This window comes from Penicillium chermesinum, assembly GCF_028974085.1.
Source record: "Penicillium chermesinum strain IBT 19713 chromosome Unknown utg000002l:1.0-5270490.0:1.0-5274688.0, whole genome shotgun sequence".
NCBI lineage: Eukaryota > Fungi > Ascomycota > Eurotiomycetes > Eurotiales > Aspergillaceae > Penicillium > Penicillium chermesinum.
In genome coordinates, this window is record NW_026695312.1 from 3,481,985 (window position 1) to 3,497,036 (window position 15,052).

The 15,052-nt window shown below is 50.3% G+C and overlaps 4 protein-coding genes across 4 annotated transcripts; 3 read left to right on the forward strand and 1 right to left on the reverse strand.

The window, feature by feature from the left end:
• Positions 1-64: 64 nt before the first annotated feature.
• cch1 (calcium channel protein CCH1) lies at positions 65-6,555 on the forward strand (the record flags this gene model as incomplete). The annotated part of the gene is made up of 5 exons (XM_058471459.1): positions 65-739; positions 789-4,641; positions 4,704-5,467; positions 5,526-5,757; positions 5,816-6,555. The coding sequence occupies 5 exons, from the start codon at positions 65-67 to the stop codon at positions 6,553-6,555; spliced, it is 6,264 nt and encodes a 2,087-aa protein (XP_058334600.1).
• A 937-nt stretch (positions 6,556-7,492) lies between these two features.
• N7468_002163 (uncharacterized protein) lies at positions 7,493-8,065 on the forward strand (the record flags this gene model as incomplete). Its single annotated transcript, XM_058471460.1, has 1 exon — positions 7,493-8,065. One exon carries the CDS (start codon positions 7,493-7,495, stop codon positions 8,063-8,065), a length of 573 nt encoding a protein of 190 aa, XP_058334601.1.
• A 1,043-nt stretch (positions 8,066-9,108) lies between these two features.
• clrD (uncharacterized protein) lies at positions 9,109-10,689 on the reverse strand (the record flags this gene model as incomplete). The annotated part of the gene is given in 3 exon segments (XM_058471461.1): positions 9,109-9,593; positions 9,662-10,171; positions 10,185-10,689. The coding sequence occupies 3 exon segments, from the start codon at positions 10,687-10,689 to the stop codon at positions 9,109-9,111; spliced, it is 1,500 nt and encodes a 499-aa protein (XP_058334602.1).
• A 2,742-nt stretch (positions 10,690-13,431) lies between these two features.
• On the forward strand, positions 13,432-14,977 carry N7468_002165 (uncharacterized protein; the record flags this gene model as incomplete). Its single annotated transcript, XM_058471462.1, has 8 exons — positions 13,432-13,535; positions 13,591-13,720; positions 13,779-13,822; positions 13,879-13,984; positions 14,049-14,405; positions 14,464-14,542; positions 14,615-14,798; positions 14,854-14,977. The coding sequence occupies 8 exons, from the start codon at positions 13,432-13,434 to the stop codon at positions 14,975-14,977; spliced, it is 1,128 nt and encodes a 375-aa protein (XP_058334603.1).
• Between the last annotated feature and the right edge of the window lie 75 nt (positions 14,978-15,052).

Sequence of the window (15,052 nt, forward strand, 5' to 3'; positions counted from 1 at the left end):
TCGAGGTTTCCCCGGCCACGCCCTGCGATGTCTGCCATTCGATAATCACAACTCCTGCCTGACGATGGCATCGAATAGCCAGAACAGTGGCCCTGGCGACAGTTCCTCTGCCGATCAAATTCCGCTCCAGGATCTAACCCGGCAGAATGCGCCAGAAGAACGTGGGAGGAGTCGTACCAATAGCATTGGTGGCGGCGGTGTTTTCTCTCGGCAATCGTTATTGAGGAGAGGGTCACGAAGGCAACAGTATCACAGCATTGCAGAGCAGTCGCCAATAGACCTGGGAATAACACCTACGAACGCTTACGACCATGAAGACCCGAGCGCCCTCTCCCAGGCGATGTCCTTCGGCATTAGCTTCAACAACCCTCGACAATCAATATCCGGCCCGTCGCTTGGACATGGCTTCGACGATACCGCGTCTGATCTCGATAATGTACCTTTAGACTCCTACGATTCTTATTCTCGCTCTCACGACTTTACGTCGCCCTTGCCCAACGTGGAAGATGACACGACAGGATTGACCGATCCTCGATATCTACAACCGATAAGCGGCGCGCCCGGCTCGGATATTCGAAGGAGTAACGATTCCAGTTTCCAGTCTGTCAACTTCGACAATGGATCTCGTCTTGGCGATGATCTTCACATTGAGAGTGGGCTCGGCCGACGATCCCGCTCTCTTATCGCCCTCGGGATCCAATGGGGCTTTTCAGCGCGCGAGTTCCTTGGTGAAATCCATGTCTCAACGAGTGGTCAATTTGAGTAATGAACCGGAGGTCTTGCAACAGTCCATTGAAAGGGAGGAATCAAACAAAGATGCGCGAATGGAAGGCCCTCCAGCTCTCCCCGCAACGGCAGACTTCTCATACGACTCAATTGCTCCAGAACTGCCCCCGAGGGAAACGCGCGCATCAGGAAGATTATGGCGATATCGAAATAACCCGTTCCGAGGCAAAGCGCTCGGGTTTTCGGGACCCGATCATCCTCTGCGACTCTGGTTGTGTGATGTTCTCGTTCACCCGGTCATGGAGCCCTTTATTCTGGTCATTATCATCATACAAACAATCCTCCTGATCATCGAATCCACCAACTCCGTTTCCGGCAGCCCAATGGGCATGCGATGGGGACACACGCCGTTTGACTATGTTTTTCTCGCTATTTTTATCATCTATACCCTTGAGATTGTCGCCAAAGTTCTTGTTTCCGGGTTTCTCTTTAATGCTACAGAATACAGCACCCTTAACCGCTCATTGGGGATAAGGAAGGCCATTGCAGAAAAAGGGCGTAATCTCATTACTCCATATCGGCAAAACACAACCAGCAAGAAGGTCTCCTTTCTCCCGGCGGAACCCCAGGCATCGATCATCCGAACGTTCACTGGCATAAATGTTCTAGACGCCGGACCTACGGATGATCCTCTGCAAAAGCGTCGGGTCAGACTTGCCCACCGTGCATTTCTTCGACATTCATTTAATCGACTAGATTTTGTTGCAGTCGTTGCTTTCTGGATCTCCTTCCTTCTCTCCATTTCCGGACTTGAATCGGCCCACCAATTATACATCTTTCGCATGCTCAGTTGTCTTCGAATTCTTCGGTTGCTCGCCCTGACCAACGGAACCTCTGTCATTCTTCGAAGTCTGAAACGTGCTGCTCCTCTCCTTGTGCATGTCGCATTTTTGATTGGTTTCTTTTGGCTTCTTTTCGCAATCGTTGGCATCCAGAGTTTCAAGTCAAGTCTTCGAAGGACCTGCGTCTGGATTGGCACCGACGGCCAAGATAATTTCACTCTAAATGACCCAGAGGGGACCGTCCAGTTCTGTGGAGGTTATCTTGACAGCTCGGGGGAGAAAAAGCCATGGTTGACTGCTTCAGGCGATGTCCAAGGGAGCTCTCCCAAAGGATACATCTGTCCCATGGGGTCGCTTTGTGTCGAAGGTGAGAACCCGTACAACGCAACGGTGAGCTTCGATAACATAGCGCAATCTATCGAGCTTGTCTTTGTCATCATGAGCTCCAACACCTTCACGGACTTGCTTTACTACACATGTGACAGCGACTATCTTGCTTCCGCGCTCTTCTTCGCGTTTGGCCTAGTCATATTGAGTTTGTGGCTCGTCAATCTTCTAGTCGCAGTCATTACGCACTCTTTCCAAGTGATTCGCGAGGAGAGCAAGCGCAGTGCCTTTGCGGTCCAGCAAATAGACACTATCGAGGAGGATGAAACCTCAACCCGCCCACCAAGCTTCATAAAGCGGCTTTATGACAAGACCGAATGGTTCTGGGTGCTTCTCATCATATTTGATCTCGTCATTCAGGCCTTGAGGAGCTCTACTATGGGAGATGACCGTGAGAGAGTTATCAACACCACCGAAACCGTCGTTACCCTAGTATTACTAGCCGAGATTATTCTCCGCTTCGTATCTGACTGGCGCTCGTTTCACCGGAGTCGTCGCAATTGGTTCGACCTGTTCCTTGTGGTGATAACCTGCCTCATCCAGATACCTCCTATCAAGAATTCCGGCCGACCATACACTGTCATGACATTGTTTCAAATCCTCCGGGTCTACAGAGTGGTTTTGCTGATTCCCGTGACGAGGAAGCTTATTATGATTGTCTTCCGGAACACTGTTGGTTTGGTGAACCTCATATTCTTCCTTTTCTTGATGACTTTTTTGGCTGCCATCTTCGCAACACAGCTTTTCCGAAGCCAAATCCCCGACGCCGATTCAGCTGGCAACTCTATCAGCATCACTTTCGGCAACATCTACAACTCTTTTCTCGGAATGTACCAAATTCTCTCAAGTGAAAACTGGACTACTATTCTGTATAACGCCACTACCTACACAACACACTTCAACACAGCGTGGATTTCTGCGTCATTCGTGATTCTATGGTTTATTGTGGCGAATTTCATTATCTTAAACATGTTCATTGCTGTCATTCAGGAAAGTTTTGACGTGTCAGAAGATGAGAAACGATTGCAACAAGTGAAAGCATTCCTCGAACAGAAGCACGTTGGACAACAGACCCAAGGCAATCTTGCCCTCTCCAAAATTCTTCGACTTGGTCGGGATTCCATCCGTTACAAAGATCCTCTTGACCATGGACCGGCAGCATTGGAGATGCTCCTAAAGGACGCCGTTGTCCGAGAATTTTTGGATGAAGCAGAGGACGAGAAAAAGCAGGATGAAGCTCGCCGCCATCCAGAAAGTACAGTTCCCGACACTGCAGCCGCTGATGCAGTTGAACCGGGCGCCCTCTCACAGATATGGACCAAGATTACGTCTCTCGTTATGGGCCGCGAGCCTAATCCATTCTATTCCAAGCTCCAATTCTCGCGAGCTTATGAAGAATTGGACCCTCGAACCATGGCTCGAGAAGTGGTCTCTGCTTCAGAGGCGAGGAAGCGGGCCCAGCGAGAATACCTCGTCAAACACCCGAATTATAACAAATCGCTGTACCTCTTCGGGCCGCATGATCCAATCCGGAAGGTTTGCCAGCGCATTGTCGGCCCAGGCCGAGGTAACCAACGGGTCGAAGGTGTTGATCCGTACAAGCCCGTGTGGTACGCATTCTCAGCCTTCATCTACGCGGCGATCGTGGCCATGGTGCTTCTGGCTTGTATTACCACACCTCTGTATCAAAAGAAGTACTTCAGCTCTGACCGTAACTGGTTCGTTTACACGGACATGGGCTTCGCTGTCGTTTTCACCATTGAGGCAGTTATCAAAGTGATTGCAGACGGATTTTTCTGGACACCTAATGCGTACTTCCGAAGCTCCTGGGGCTTCATCGACGGTGTCGTGTTAGTCACGCTCTGGATCAACGTGGGCAGTTCGTTGGTCAAAGACTATACTCTCTCCAGACCCATTGGCGCCTTCAAAGCACTCCGAGCCCTACGGCTGCTCAATGTTAGCGATAGCGCTAAAGACACGTTCCATTCGGTAATCATAGTCGGCGGCATGAAGGTCCTTGCTGCCGCATCGGTTTCGATGAGTTTCTTGATCCCTTTTGCTATCTACGGTGTCAATCTGTTCAATGGACAAATGGTAAGCTGCAACGACAGCAACTTCTCCGGAAACCTGACGGCGTGCATCAACGAGTATCCCAGCTCACCTTACAACTGGGAAGTCCTCGCACCCCGAGTTGCATCCAATCCGTACTACTCGTTCGATAATTTCGGGGACTCATTGTTCATTCTGTTCCAAATTGTCTCTCAAGAGGGTTGGATTGATGTCCAGGATAGTGCCATGAGTATTATCAGGGCTGGGATACAACCACAGGAGGGAGCTGCGCCGGAGAATGGCCTCTTTTTCGTGGTATTTAACTTGCTCGGTGCAGTGTTCGTCTTGACGCTGTTTGTGTCCGTTTTCATGCGTAACTACACGGAACAAACTGGTGTTGCCTTCTTGACTGCCGAGCAACGGTCGTGGCTGGAGCTACGAAAGCTCCTGCGCCAAATATCCCCCTCGAAACGATCTCTCAATGCCAGCGGCGCTGGCTGGCAAAAATGGTGCTATCGAGTTGCTGTCAAGAAGCACGGTCGATGGGCGCTCCTGGTTGATTGTACCCTCTTGGCTCATCTGGTCTTTTTGATGCTGGAATACTATCCAGAACCACACGCTTGGGAGCTAACGCGCTGTAAGTTTGGACATGGCGCATGCCCAATGAAGCAATTTCTCAGGGTTGCTAACATTATCCAGCAATCATTATTTTCTTCTTCATCCTCATCTTCTTAGCCAACGTCATCATTCGCCTGGTTGGGCTAGGGTGGCACAGATTTGTTCGAAGTTCTTGGGATCTTTATTCCATCCTGGCCGTTCCTGGCGCCTTCGTCACCATTATCCTGAACATTGCTTATCCGGCCCAGGCGGTTCTGGAGCTCAATAAACTATTCCTGGTCGCGGTTGCATTGCTGCTTATTCCGCGCAACAACCAATTAGACCAGCTTTTCAAAACCGCCGCGGCTAGTCTGCCGGTCATTGGAAATCTTCTTGCAACCTGGTTTGTCCTGTTTTTGGTATTTGGCATTGCGATGAACCAGTCGTTTGGCCTCACCAAGTTCGGCAGTCAGGAAACCAACAACCTCAATTTCCGAGATATTCCCAAGTCACTCATCCTGCTCTTCCGATGCAGTTGTGGTGAAGGCTGGAACGAGATCATGGAAGACTTCGCCACGATGGAGCCACCATTCTGCACATACGATGACGACTTCCTCAGCGATGACTGCGGCAGTGCTGCATGGGCTCGCACTCTGTTCATTGCATGGAACATCATTAGCATGTATATTTTTGTGTCGCTGTTTGTCTCGCTCATTTTCGAAAGTTTCTCCTACGTCTACCAACGTAGCAGCGGGCTGTATGCAATTAGCCGTGAGGAGATTCGTCGGTTCAAGCAGGCCTGGGCCGAGTATGACCCGGACGGCACAGGATTCATCAGCAAAGAGCAGTTCCCTCGGTTACTCGGGGTAAGTCAATTCTTTACTTGAGGCTTTCACCCAAGTGGTCAGCTAACGTTGTATCAAGGAACTGTCCGGAGTATTTGCCATGCGAATCTACGAAGAGCCCTTCACTGTGGGCGCCATTCTCGAGCAATGCCGCACTGATAATCCACAAGGTTCTGTTTACTCCTTGTCCTCATCGTCGATGCCGTTCCGTTCGCGAGAGTCCTTCTCCTCGGCGAAGCAGCCCAAGACAGATAATGTCATCGACGGCGTCGATATTAAGAAGCTTGCCCGGATCGTGGAGGGCATCCCGGGTGGATGAAATCCGACGCAAGCGCCTGATGCTTAACACGTTCTACGAGGAAGTCTTAGTGTCAGCTGACCCTGATCGGGGTATCTCTTTCCATCAGATTCTGATGATCCTTGCCCATTACAAGATCATCACCGATAGCAAGAGTCTGCGCCTGGAAGAATTCCTCCGTCGCCGAGCGCGGCTTCAACGTGTGGAAGAAGCTGTGCGTCGCAACACGGTTATCAGTTTCTTTGACACTCTCTACTGGTCACGCCGCTTCCGACGATCTGTGGAGCGCAGAAAGGAAGGCCGGATGGCTGCTCCTCCACAGTTCACCGTGCCAGAAATCTTTGTTGAGAATCCTGTTGACTCCGATGACTTTGACGCGCCCGCCCCGGGTACCATGACACCGCAGAACCAACCTGATGCCGAGTCCCCGTTCACACCCATGCTCTCGCCATCTTCCTCCTCGCACCGTCGGGCTGAGTCCACGCCCACTGGTCGCCTCAGAGACCTGCCTCGTCTGGACACCTCGCTGACGGGCCGGACAACGGGTAACAGTACTCCAACGGACTGGTCAAGCTTCAGTCCGTCGCGCACTCCACGTCACATGTACGGCGATCGAGCGTCATTTGATCTTGCCGATCGCTCGCAATCACCTGGTACCCCTGGCGAGGGCCAACGGCAGAACAGTGCCATGAGCGTGCAGGACGTGATGAGCTCCCTGGAGACTTCCGCCTGGGGCGAGAGCATCCGGCGCAGCTTTACGAAGCGCCGATCTGACGACCGAAAATCGGATGGGCAATCATCCGACGGGTGATTGTCTGGTAACGTGTTAATGTGTTTTCTATGAAAGACGAATATGGGTGTATGGATATATGACGGGGGAGGTAGGGGCTTTCTTTTTCTTGCACATCTTGAATTCTCTCTTTTTTTTCTCTTTCTCTTTTTCTTTCCTTCTCTTTCTCTCAGCTAGTTCCTGACCTCGAAGGGTTCGCTGAGTTTCATCATTTTGTTTGCTGTACAATACCCTCCTTGATCCTAGCATTTGGGAGCATAGCAACGGCGTGGGATTTGCCTTTTTCTTTTTTTTTCCCTTTCTTTCGTTCTTTTTCTTTTTTTCCCCTTGCTATCATTGACATATATTTCTGTCCTTCAGTGTCTTTAAAATGCCCTTCATGGCAAGTACAATGGATATAGATTCCCTTCAATTCAGATCCCGCGGATTTCAAGGTTTCCGAGTGCAGGCTGAATCAAGTGGGGCCGAACTATTGGATTCGGTCTGTAGAGGTAATTTCAAGCCCTTGAAGGGTTGAGGGGATTGCCTGGATAGCAGAGAGTAGAATGTGACCGTAAAGAGGAGTAAACAGCCTAGACATCCCCATTGTTCTCTCGAACAATAGAGACGATGGGAAGCTGGGGAACCGCATCCGGGGCAGGCACAATCACATTCATCCGCATGCGGGACGGCCGCATCCGATATTCAATTTCGTGTCTCAAACTCTCCCTGCATGGTCCTTGCAGGCCCTCATGACTTATCTTCACTACTCATCTAACTTCTTAAAAACTTCAACGTTCCTCTGGTCTCTTTTCTCCCCGTCAATTTCCTCTTCTCCAGAACATGGGGAGCTGACCCTGGCCATCCCCATCCCCATCCCGCATTCCATACATCCCACCTCAGCCAATCACAATCTCAGGATCCAGGAGGCGATACCAAATATCCTCGAGCAAGAATTAAGGCGGCAAGCCAGGAAAAAATGGATCAACTACAATCCCCATTTTCTCCCCGCCCGACCCTCCGCACCAAGAAGTTCCCCGTGGGCGATACTCCCAGCCCACCAAGCTCTATTACAACATCGGCACCTCCATCTCCAACCACTTCAACGCGTCGACACAACCAGGTGACCTCGCCTGACCACCTCTTCGACCTCGTCTTCCACCCACATACCGCAAAGGAAGACTCCGACTCTCCCCGCCATGGCCTCAGCGAGCCCGCAAACGGCGTGAGCGTCCTCCCCTGCGCTGTCCTCCGCGGCCGCTCTTCTCTGATGGTCGTCCGCCGCCGACCCTCTGCAGTCGAGATGGCTCTTAGCGAAGAACAGTCCCGCTGCGACTGCGATGCTATTGAGCGCCAAGGTCTGGACCTCATGGAACCGCGGCCTATCGAGCGGAATGCGGCTATGGGCTTCCACCATGCTCCCGGTGCAATGTCGAGCATCGGTGCGGTGGGTGCCCCTCAGCGACGCTCCTGTTCCGGGGCGAGGTCAAGTGTTTCTAGTGACAGCCGAGCAGTGCAGCAGCCCCGGTTCGTTATGGGGGGGTATCTTTGAGGTTATGGAAGGCCGCGCTTAAAGTCCAGGCTGGGTTGTTCTGATTTCTGGATCTCTTACCTACGGCTTTGGGCGTTTTTGAGGACTGCGGACTTTTTTTATTTTCTGGAGTGTACAGCTGTTCTGGAATTTCTTCTTCTTTCTTTTTTCTTTTTGAATGTTCACCATTTTGTATAGGATGGGTTTCTAATACTTGATACCAATTTGATAGTGGCTTTTAATTCACTTTTTTGCATACTCATTATGGAGCGAAGTTTTGAAAATGAAATGAAAAATCAAAAATCAAAAATAAGAATAAAAACTATGATTGATGGAGGTTAGCTGCGCTGGCAATCAAAGCTTCGAAACACTCCCCGTAGTAGATTTGAGCGCCGGACTCCCTTCGGCACCACCAAGCCCGGACTCGATGCCCGGCCACGCCTCGACTTGCCCTGCCTGACACTCCAAGCAGCCGCCGCCAACAATGGACCTTCCGTGGACCCTTGCCGCCCGTGGTGCAGTACCAAGGACCCGGGAATTCGAGCACCAAGCACATGCAAGAAAGTCTCATGCAACCCTCGTCCCCTCTGAAATTCAAATTCGCTATACTCTTACCTCCCCACGGCAAGCTGGTAATTTTTCTCCCTTGGTCTCTCCGAGTAAATGTCAATTTACGAGAACATCTTTCAGTATCCCATCAAAACTGGCTGCTGGCCCCTCAGTCGCGAGAGCTAAACGAAGTTGGACTACGGTCAGCTACCTGCATATCCTCACAGGGAGCCTGTGTTCTCTCTCCATCATGGGTCCTTGTACGCATCGTGACAAGATAATTACGACTGATCTGCACATGAGAGGAATGAGAGTACCAAAGATAGAAACTACCTTCGATATATCTGAATGTTACGTGATATCCGAAGTGACAGATGCGCGGATGGAGTACTAATAGGATTCATGCACATATGGGGTATTAAAAGCACCAGTCCTAAGCTGGTCATTCGTAGTCATCATACGTGGAACAAAAAAAAAAAAGTCAAAGGGCGAAGAACAAGGCTTCCAGCGCCCGCTCACGCCGAGTCGCGTCGCAGCTGGCCCTTCTGGCGGGCATTCGGCCACAGCTGGCCACGACACACCTTTTCCCCACACAGACACGGGACGATGGTCGGGTCGTCTGAGGCGACCTTCTCCGCCGCCCCGGTCGGATTGTAGTCGAAGGTGAGTTCCGTGCCAGCCGGGATCTCCCGCAGCGCGAAGAACGCGAGGTGGTAGAGGTGGTCGTCGGCCGGGTTGGTGGTCGAGACCGGGATGATCTTGCAATTCGGGTTGCAAGAGTGGTTCATGAAGCGGGTGGGTGATCCGAACTTTTGCCCGTCGACGATGTACAGCTTGTCGCCCTCTTCGAAGTTGGCCTGGTTGAAATCCAGGCTGAAGAGGTAGGACTTGTTCTTGCTGTCGGCTGCTTCGCGGAGGTCGGCGTCTGCCTCAGTGATCACCTCCCCGAGGTACCGGTCGATGAATTGACCGGTGACGACGGGGTCCAGGGAGCGGAGACCTGTTCAACTGTTAAGATAATGTGATCGCGGGGAGGGCGGGGGATGTCAGTTGGATTAGAGAGCTTACCGAAGCCACGATTGCCGGTGTCGAATATCTCCAGTCGGATCTGGCGCCCGTGCTGCACGATCTTATTCCAGCAATTACCCTTGCAGCTGCAGCGGAAGTTACATTCGTAGATTCGCTGCCTCTTCTTCAGGAACTCGGGAGATAGGACCATTTTCTCCGCAGTTGAGCGCTTCCTATCGTAAGGATTGATCTTTCCAATCGGCTCCTGCTCGTCCTCGCTGTTTGCGTCCCCGTTATCCTCGGTGATGTCGCCGTAATCGTCAACGAGACAGCCACAGGTTGCAGGATCGCAGGGTCCAACACAACTGCAGCCGCTATTGAAGGCCTCGTCTACGGGAGTAACAGACTCACCCAGCATGTAGTCATTGATGAATTCGAATGTTGTAGATAGGTACGCGAGCTTCTCATCGTCGACGGCGAAGGTCACCCCAGGGCCATCGAGCATCTGGATTTTTCGCCTGAAGGATTGCAGTACCAATTGAGTAGGGGGGACATGGGGGGGATTCAGTGCTGGGAAGGTTACAGGAGATGATAAGTGGCACAACACTTGTATCCACAGATCGAGCGTGGTGGTAACGGCGCAGGGCAGCTTGCCTTTTTTCTTCCTCATCGACGGGATAGAGAACCGTAGACAACCCCTGGAATGGAGCCTCAGTTTTCAGGCTGGAGAGATCCTTTTGCTGCCGAGCCGTCGGGGAAGGAATGACCACATTAACATGGTGCTTTACTGCTTTGGAATGGAACGTGGTCGAGGTTGCAGGCGGACTTGAGGGTGCTGGAAAATTTTTGAGATTCGATTTCGGGAATTTCTTATTTTCAGAAGACACAGCCGTAGTGTCAGACAAAGAATCTTTCTCATTCTCATCCGATTCAATTTCAATGCTCTTGCGTTTCAAAGAGGTAAAGGGGGACAAGAGACGCTTCCTAGTCGGATCCAAATTGCCAGGCTGAGCATGCACGTGGTCCTGATGCATACTTGTCGTGTTGTTCTGGAAGGAAATGACAATGTTAGTCAAAGATGTCAACATGATTGATTAGCATGAGCGGCCCCGGCATAATGCACGTCGGCAGATGCATGAGCGGGCGTCAGGATGCGATTGATGCATAAAAACAGTCCCCATGATGAAAGATAACCAGGGGGTAGACCCTAGGAATGTGCAAGCTAGGAAGGAGCTATGCAGATTGAGGTATCAAAGTAGCCACAACGTACACATCCCTAGGGTCCAGATGAAGGGTTTGGGATAATCGAAGAGATCTGTGTACTTACCACTTGTTCATCATCCGACTCGCCAGTCAAATCAATGACTATGTTTGAGGACCCCATAGCGTAACCCGTCGCCTGCGTGCACAACAAGGCGACGGGAGGAGCCAATGAACCCTCAAAGGAACGTTGTAGGCCTGTCAAACCCCCTGCTAATAAATTGTAAAATAAACTGCAAGGAGGTGCGAGGAGATACGGAGAGGCGGAAATAAGCTGGCTTGCCGACGAGGACTCAGGATCTTGGACTGGGGAAGTAGAGGCTGGATAGGATATTTTGAGGCCCTCCTTGCCCTGAATAAGATATTCAAGACAAAGCTAGAGCCAGGAAAAGGCAACAAAGAATGCAGTCAACAGTGGCACGCTATCCTGAAACTGAAGGACAAAGTGGAAAGGGGAAAAAAAAACGTGGAAGAAGTAGTGTGTGGGGGAAGAGAGATCCTCAAGTGTGGGGATCCCAGAAGAATGGGGAACCCAGAAAAACGACGACGACCAGAAGCGCCGGCGAGCTGGGAGACACGTAAAATGCAGGGACAGCGGTTTTTATAGCTTGCTTAGTCATCACTATCAGAAGGACACCTAGAAAGGAAATACAGTATCTACTATAAAAAAGATATTTGAACTTAATATCTGCACTTATTCAGTGAAACATTGGAAATTTCGATATCAACGACAAGTCGGTGTTCAAGTCAAGTGAAAATGGCGGTTCGTGGGCGTGAGCGGACGAGATAGCCTAAAGGCGGCACATTTACAGCAAAATTAAACATTCTGTTTAATTAAAGAGCAATGAACCAATTAGCGAGGCACGCAGAAGGATATGGCAAGTATGTTTGTGTGGGCTTGCATGGCGACCTCTGGAGTTTGAACAGGACCTGTAGCCCATATATCAGGTCTCCTTACTAGAAATTATCGCCTAATTAGATGTAGCTCTATTACGTTGAAGTACGAAAAATGCCATCGACCCCTTCCGTGCCTGTCCCAAATTTGCATCCACAGTCCGCCAATCAACGGCAGGTATCCGAAAAGCGCAGGAAGACGATATGACTAAGCGAGTAGTGAGCTGCCTGGAGATATTTTCTACATATATGTTCTGATAGAGAGGGAATCATAACGAGTATCAAGGCCTCTTTGCAATTTCTGTGGAAACTTGTGAGATCAAACCGGTCGTGTCGAGAATCGAGATATATGCTGGCATAAGCCAACAAGGCACCGATCCAGGGCTGGTCGCTGACTACGCCCCATTGTCCCGAGCCCTCAATTTGAAGCAGTTGAACGGGTTCGAATCATAACAAATAGTGATTCCAAAAAGCTTCCCCGACAAAGTACCGCGGTAGCACCCCCTATAAGATGTGGCTTCAATATTCATTGCTAGCCCAGGTAGTTAATGCGTGGCTGCTACCGGGCCGCTGTATACCGAAAAGTACTCGGGCAGGCGCGTGGCAGTTGCGGCCAAGCTTGACCCTGGTGGGCACAAGCACTGTATCTTGCGATGATCCACATGGACCGAGGGGGAGATTTTCCACGGTTTTCTGCGGGTCTTGCGTACTCCGAATCATCTCCGAGTCCTAAGGTCAGTCTGCATCGATTGGGGTCTATCTAATGCAGAACATCAAAGTGAAGAGTGTGGGTCTACCGAGCTATACTGCGTAGTGCTTATTCGAATCGAGGATCTTGGCGTATTTCTCGACAGCTAGGCCAGGGTGTTATTGACTTATTATCTCTCGAATCAGAACATCCTCATAATATATTTTAACATCTTGCGCAAGCGGTGGAGTTGGATTGTACATGCAAGCCAATGCAAGCGGATCATCGATCGACTTTGGAGGCTGAGATGTATCTTATGTGCTACTAGTGCTATTAGTTCTACACGGCTGGGCAAATCAGCCAAAACGTCGGCTGCCCACTGGAGCTCAAGATCAGGCCTAGAATCTAGATTGGCACTTCGAGGATTTACTTAGCAGATTGCCGATCATATTATTGAATTCTCTAGTTCTCGCTAATGAGTATGCCGTGCAAAGGCCACCAATTCGAATGAATTATTGTCGGGATATGCAAGTTGACATTCCTCGCCCTTGAAACTGTGATACATAATAGCCCTATAGTACTAGTACGAGACCTTGACGTCTGACAGGACAAAAATAGGTGGTAAAGTGCAAAGTTAGATGGCTTTGCCCCACAGAATGTTTTGTGACGTCAATGAGAGCCGAGGTCCGGGAGGCCACGAATCGATGGAACCGGCCGCACGGAAAAAACACCCACTTATGATTGGCGCCAAACGGCCCTTCGATTTAATCTAGAATATTTTATCGCTGATCAGTCCCCAGTTATCCACAGGTAGTTGTTTGGCGCAGGAGGCAAAACCGGGCAGTTAGGGTAAGCGAACCTGATAAACGGTCTTTGGCTCGACCCGGCAAGTATGACGTAGCCGCCAACGACATGCTATTTGAAATCTTCGGTTGGCAGTTGGCATCAATCATGATGCCATCACGATTGTCATCTCCCAATCCCAGCCATGGCCAACTTCGTAAAGACGGAGCTTATGGGCACGACCCTAGAAACGACCGATAGGTATTCGGATCTGAAACCTCGAGGCCTCGGAGCCTCGGGGATTATCTGGTATGTACCTCAGATAGAGTCGCCAGGGTAGATCCATCCTAAGAGTCATTTTCAGCTCGGCTACCGACACGACATCCAAGGAAACGGTCGCTATCAAGAAGATCATGAACCCTTTTGCGACGAGCGGCGTGGCTAAGCGTACATATCGCGAGGTTCATATGTTGTGTAACCTGCGGCATGATAATGTAAATCGCCATTCCTTCCATCTTTAAGAGCGAGTTCTAACTTGGATTCTATGGGTAGTTGATTAATTTGAGAGATATCTTCATCTCTCCGTCAGAGGATGTGTATGAAAGCGATCTTCCGCTCGAAGGTAGTAGCATGCTAACAAGTTGCGCCGCAGATATCTGGTGACAGACCTTGTTCAAATGGATCTTCATCATTTACTCCAGTCAACAAAGAAACCACCAGAGGGCCAATTTATTCAATTTTTCACCTACCAGATCCTGGTATGTTGCCACGAGGGCCCCCCCCTTTACCAGGACTCAGAATTCGCAGAACTAACAGGCGCAGCGAGGCTTGAAATTCATTCATTCCGCCGGGGTGATCCATCGCGATCTCAAACCGAGCAATATCTTGATCAATGAAAATTGCGACTTGAAGATCTGCGACTTTGGGCTGGCGCGAGAGAAGGATGAACAAATGACCGGCTATGTTACGACACGGTACTACAGAGCGCCTGAAGTCATGTTGACCTGGCAACGGTACACCTATGCCGTGGACATCTGGAGTGTTGGCTGCATCCTCGCGGAATTGCTACGAGGCCAGGTTCTGTTCCCTGGCAAGGACCATGTGCACCAGCTCACCCTGATAATCGAACTTCTGGGCAAACCGCCCAAGGAGGTCATGGATACGGTTTATAGCAAGAACGTATGGTTCCATGAACCGTTGAAGCGGAAAGATATGATTTGCTGACAACGGATTCCAGGCTCTGGACTTCGTGGAAGGTCTACCTGATCATAAGCCCAAGTCACTCGCCTCTGTCTTTAAGGGCGCCGATCCTCAAGGTATGTCCCTTGCTCGTTGATGCCAACAGCCTATGTTTTAGGTTTACCCTAGACAGATGCTAATATTCGCAGCTGTGGATCTTCTGGAGAAAATGCTGGTCCTCGATCCCGCGAAAAGAATTAATACAGAAGACGGCTTGGCCCACCCATACGTTGCAATGTACTCTGAACCTGAGGATGAGCCTATTTTCGATAAGCAGATCGACTGGTCCCTTCTCGAGTCAGAAAAGTCAGAGGACGAATGGAAAACTCATATGTGTGTCCTGCCCTCTCTTCCCTGTCCATCATGAAGCAAAACTGACAGCAGAAAGATATTTCGAGGTTTTGCGCTACCATCGTGGTGCGTATAACGGGGAAGTCCCGGATGATAGCTTCGAAGGCAAAGGAAATTTCGAGGGTTGGTTAGGCAAGGAAATGGTGTCTGAGACTTATTAGAGAAAGATTAAAGCTTTCAACCCGGGTATCGTGTATTTGGATTGTGTGACGTCTATATACCAAATTTCAATCGTG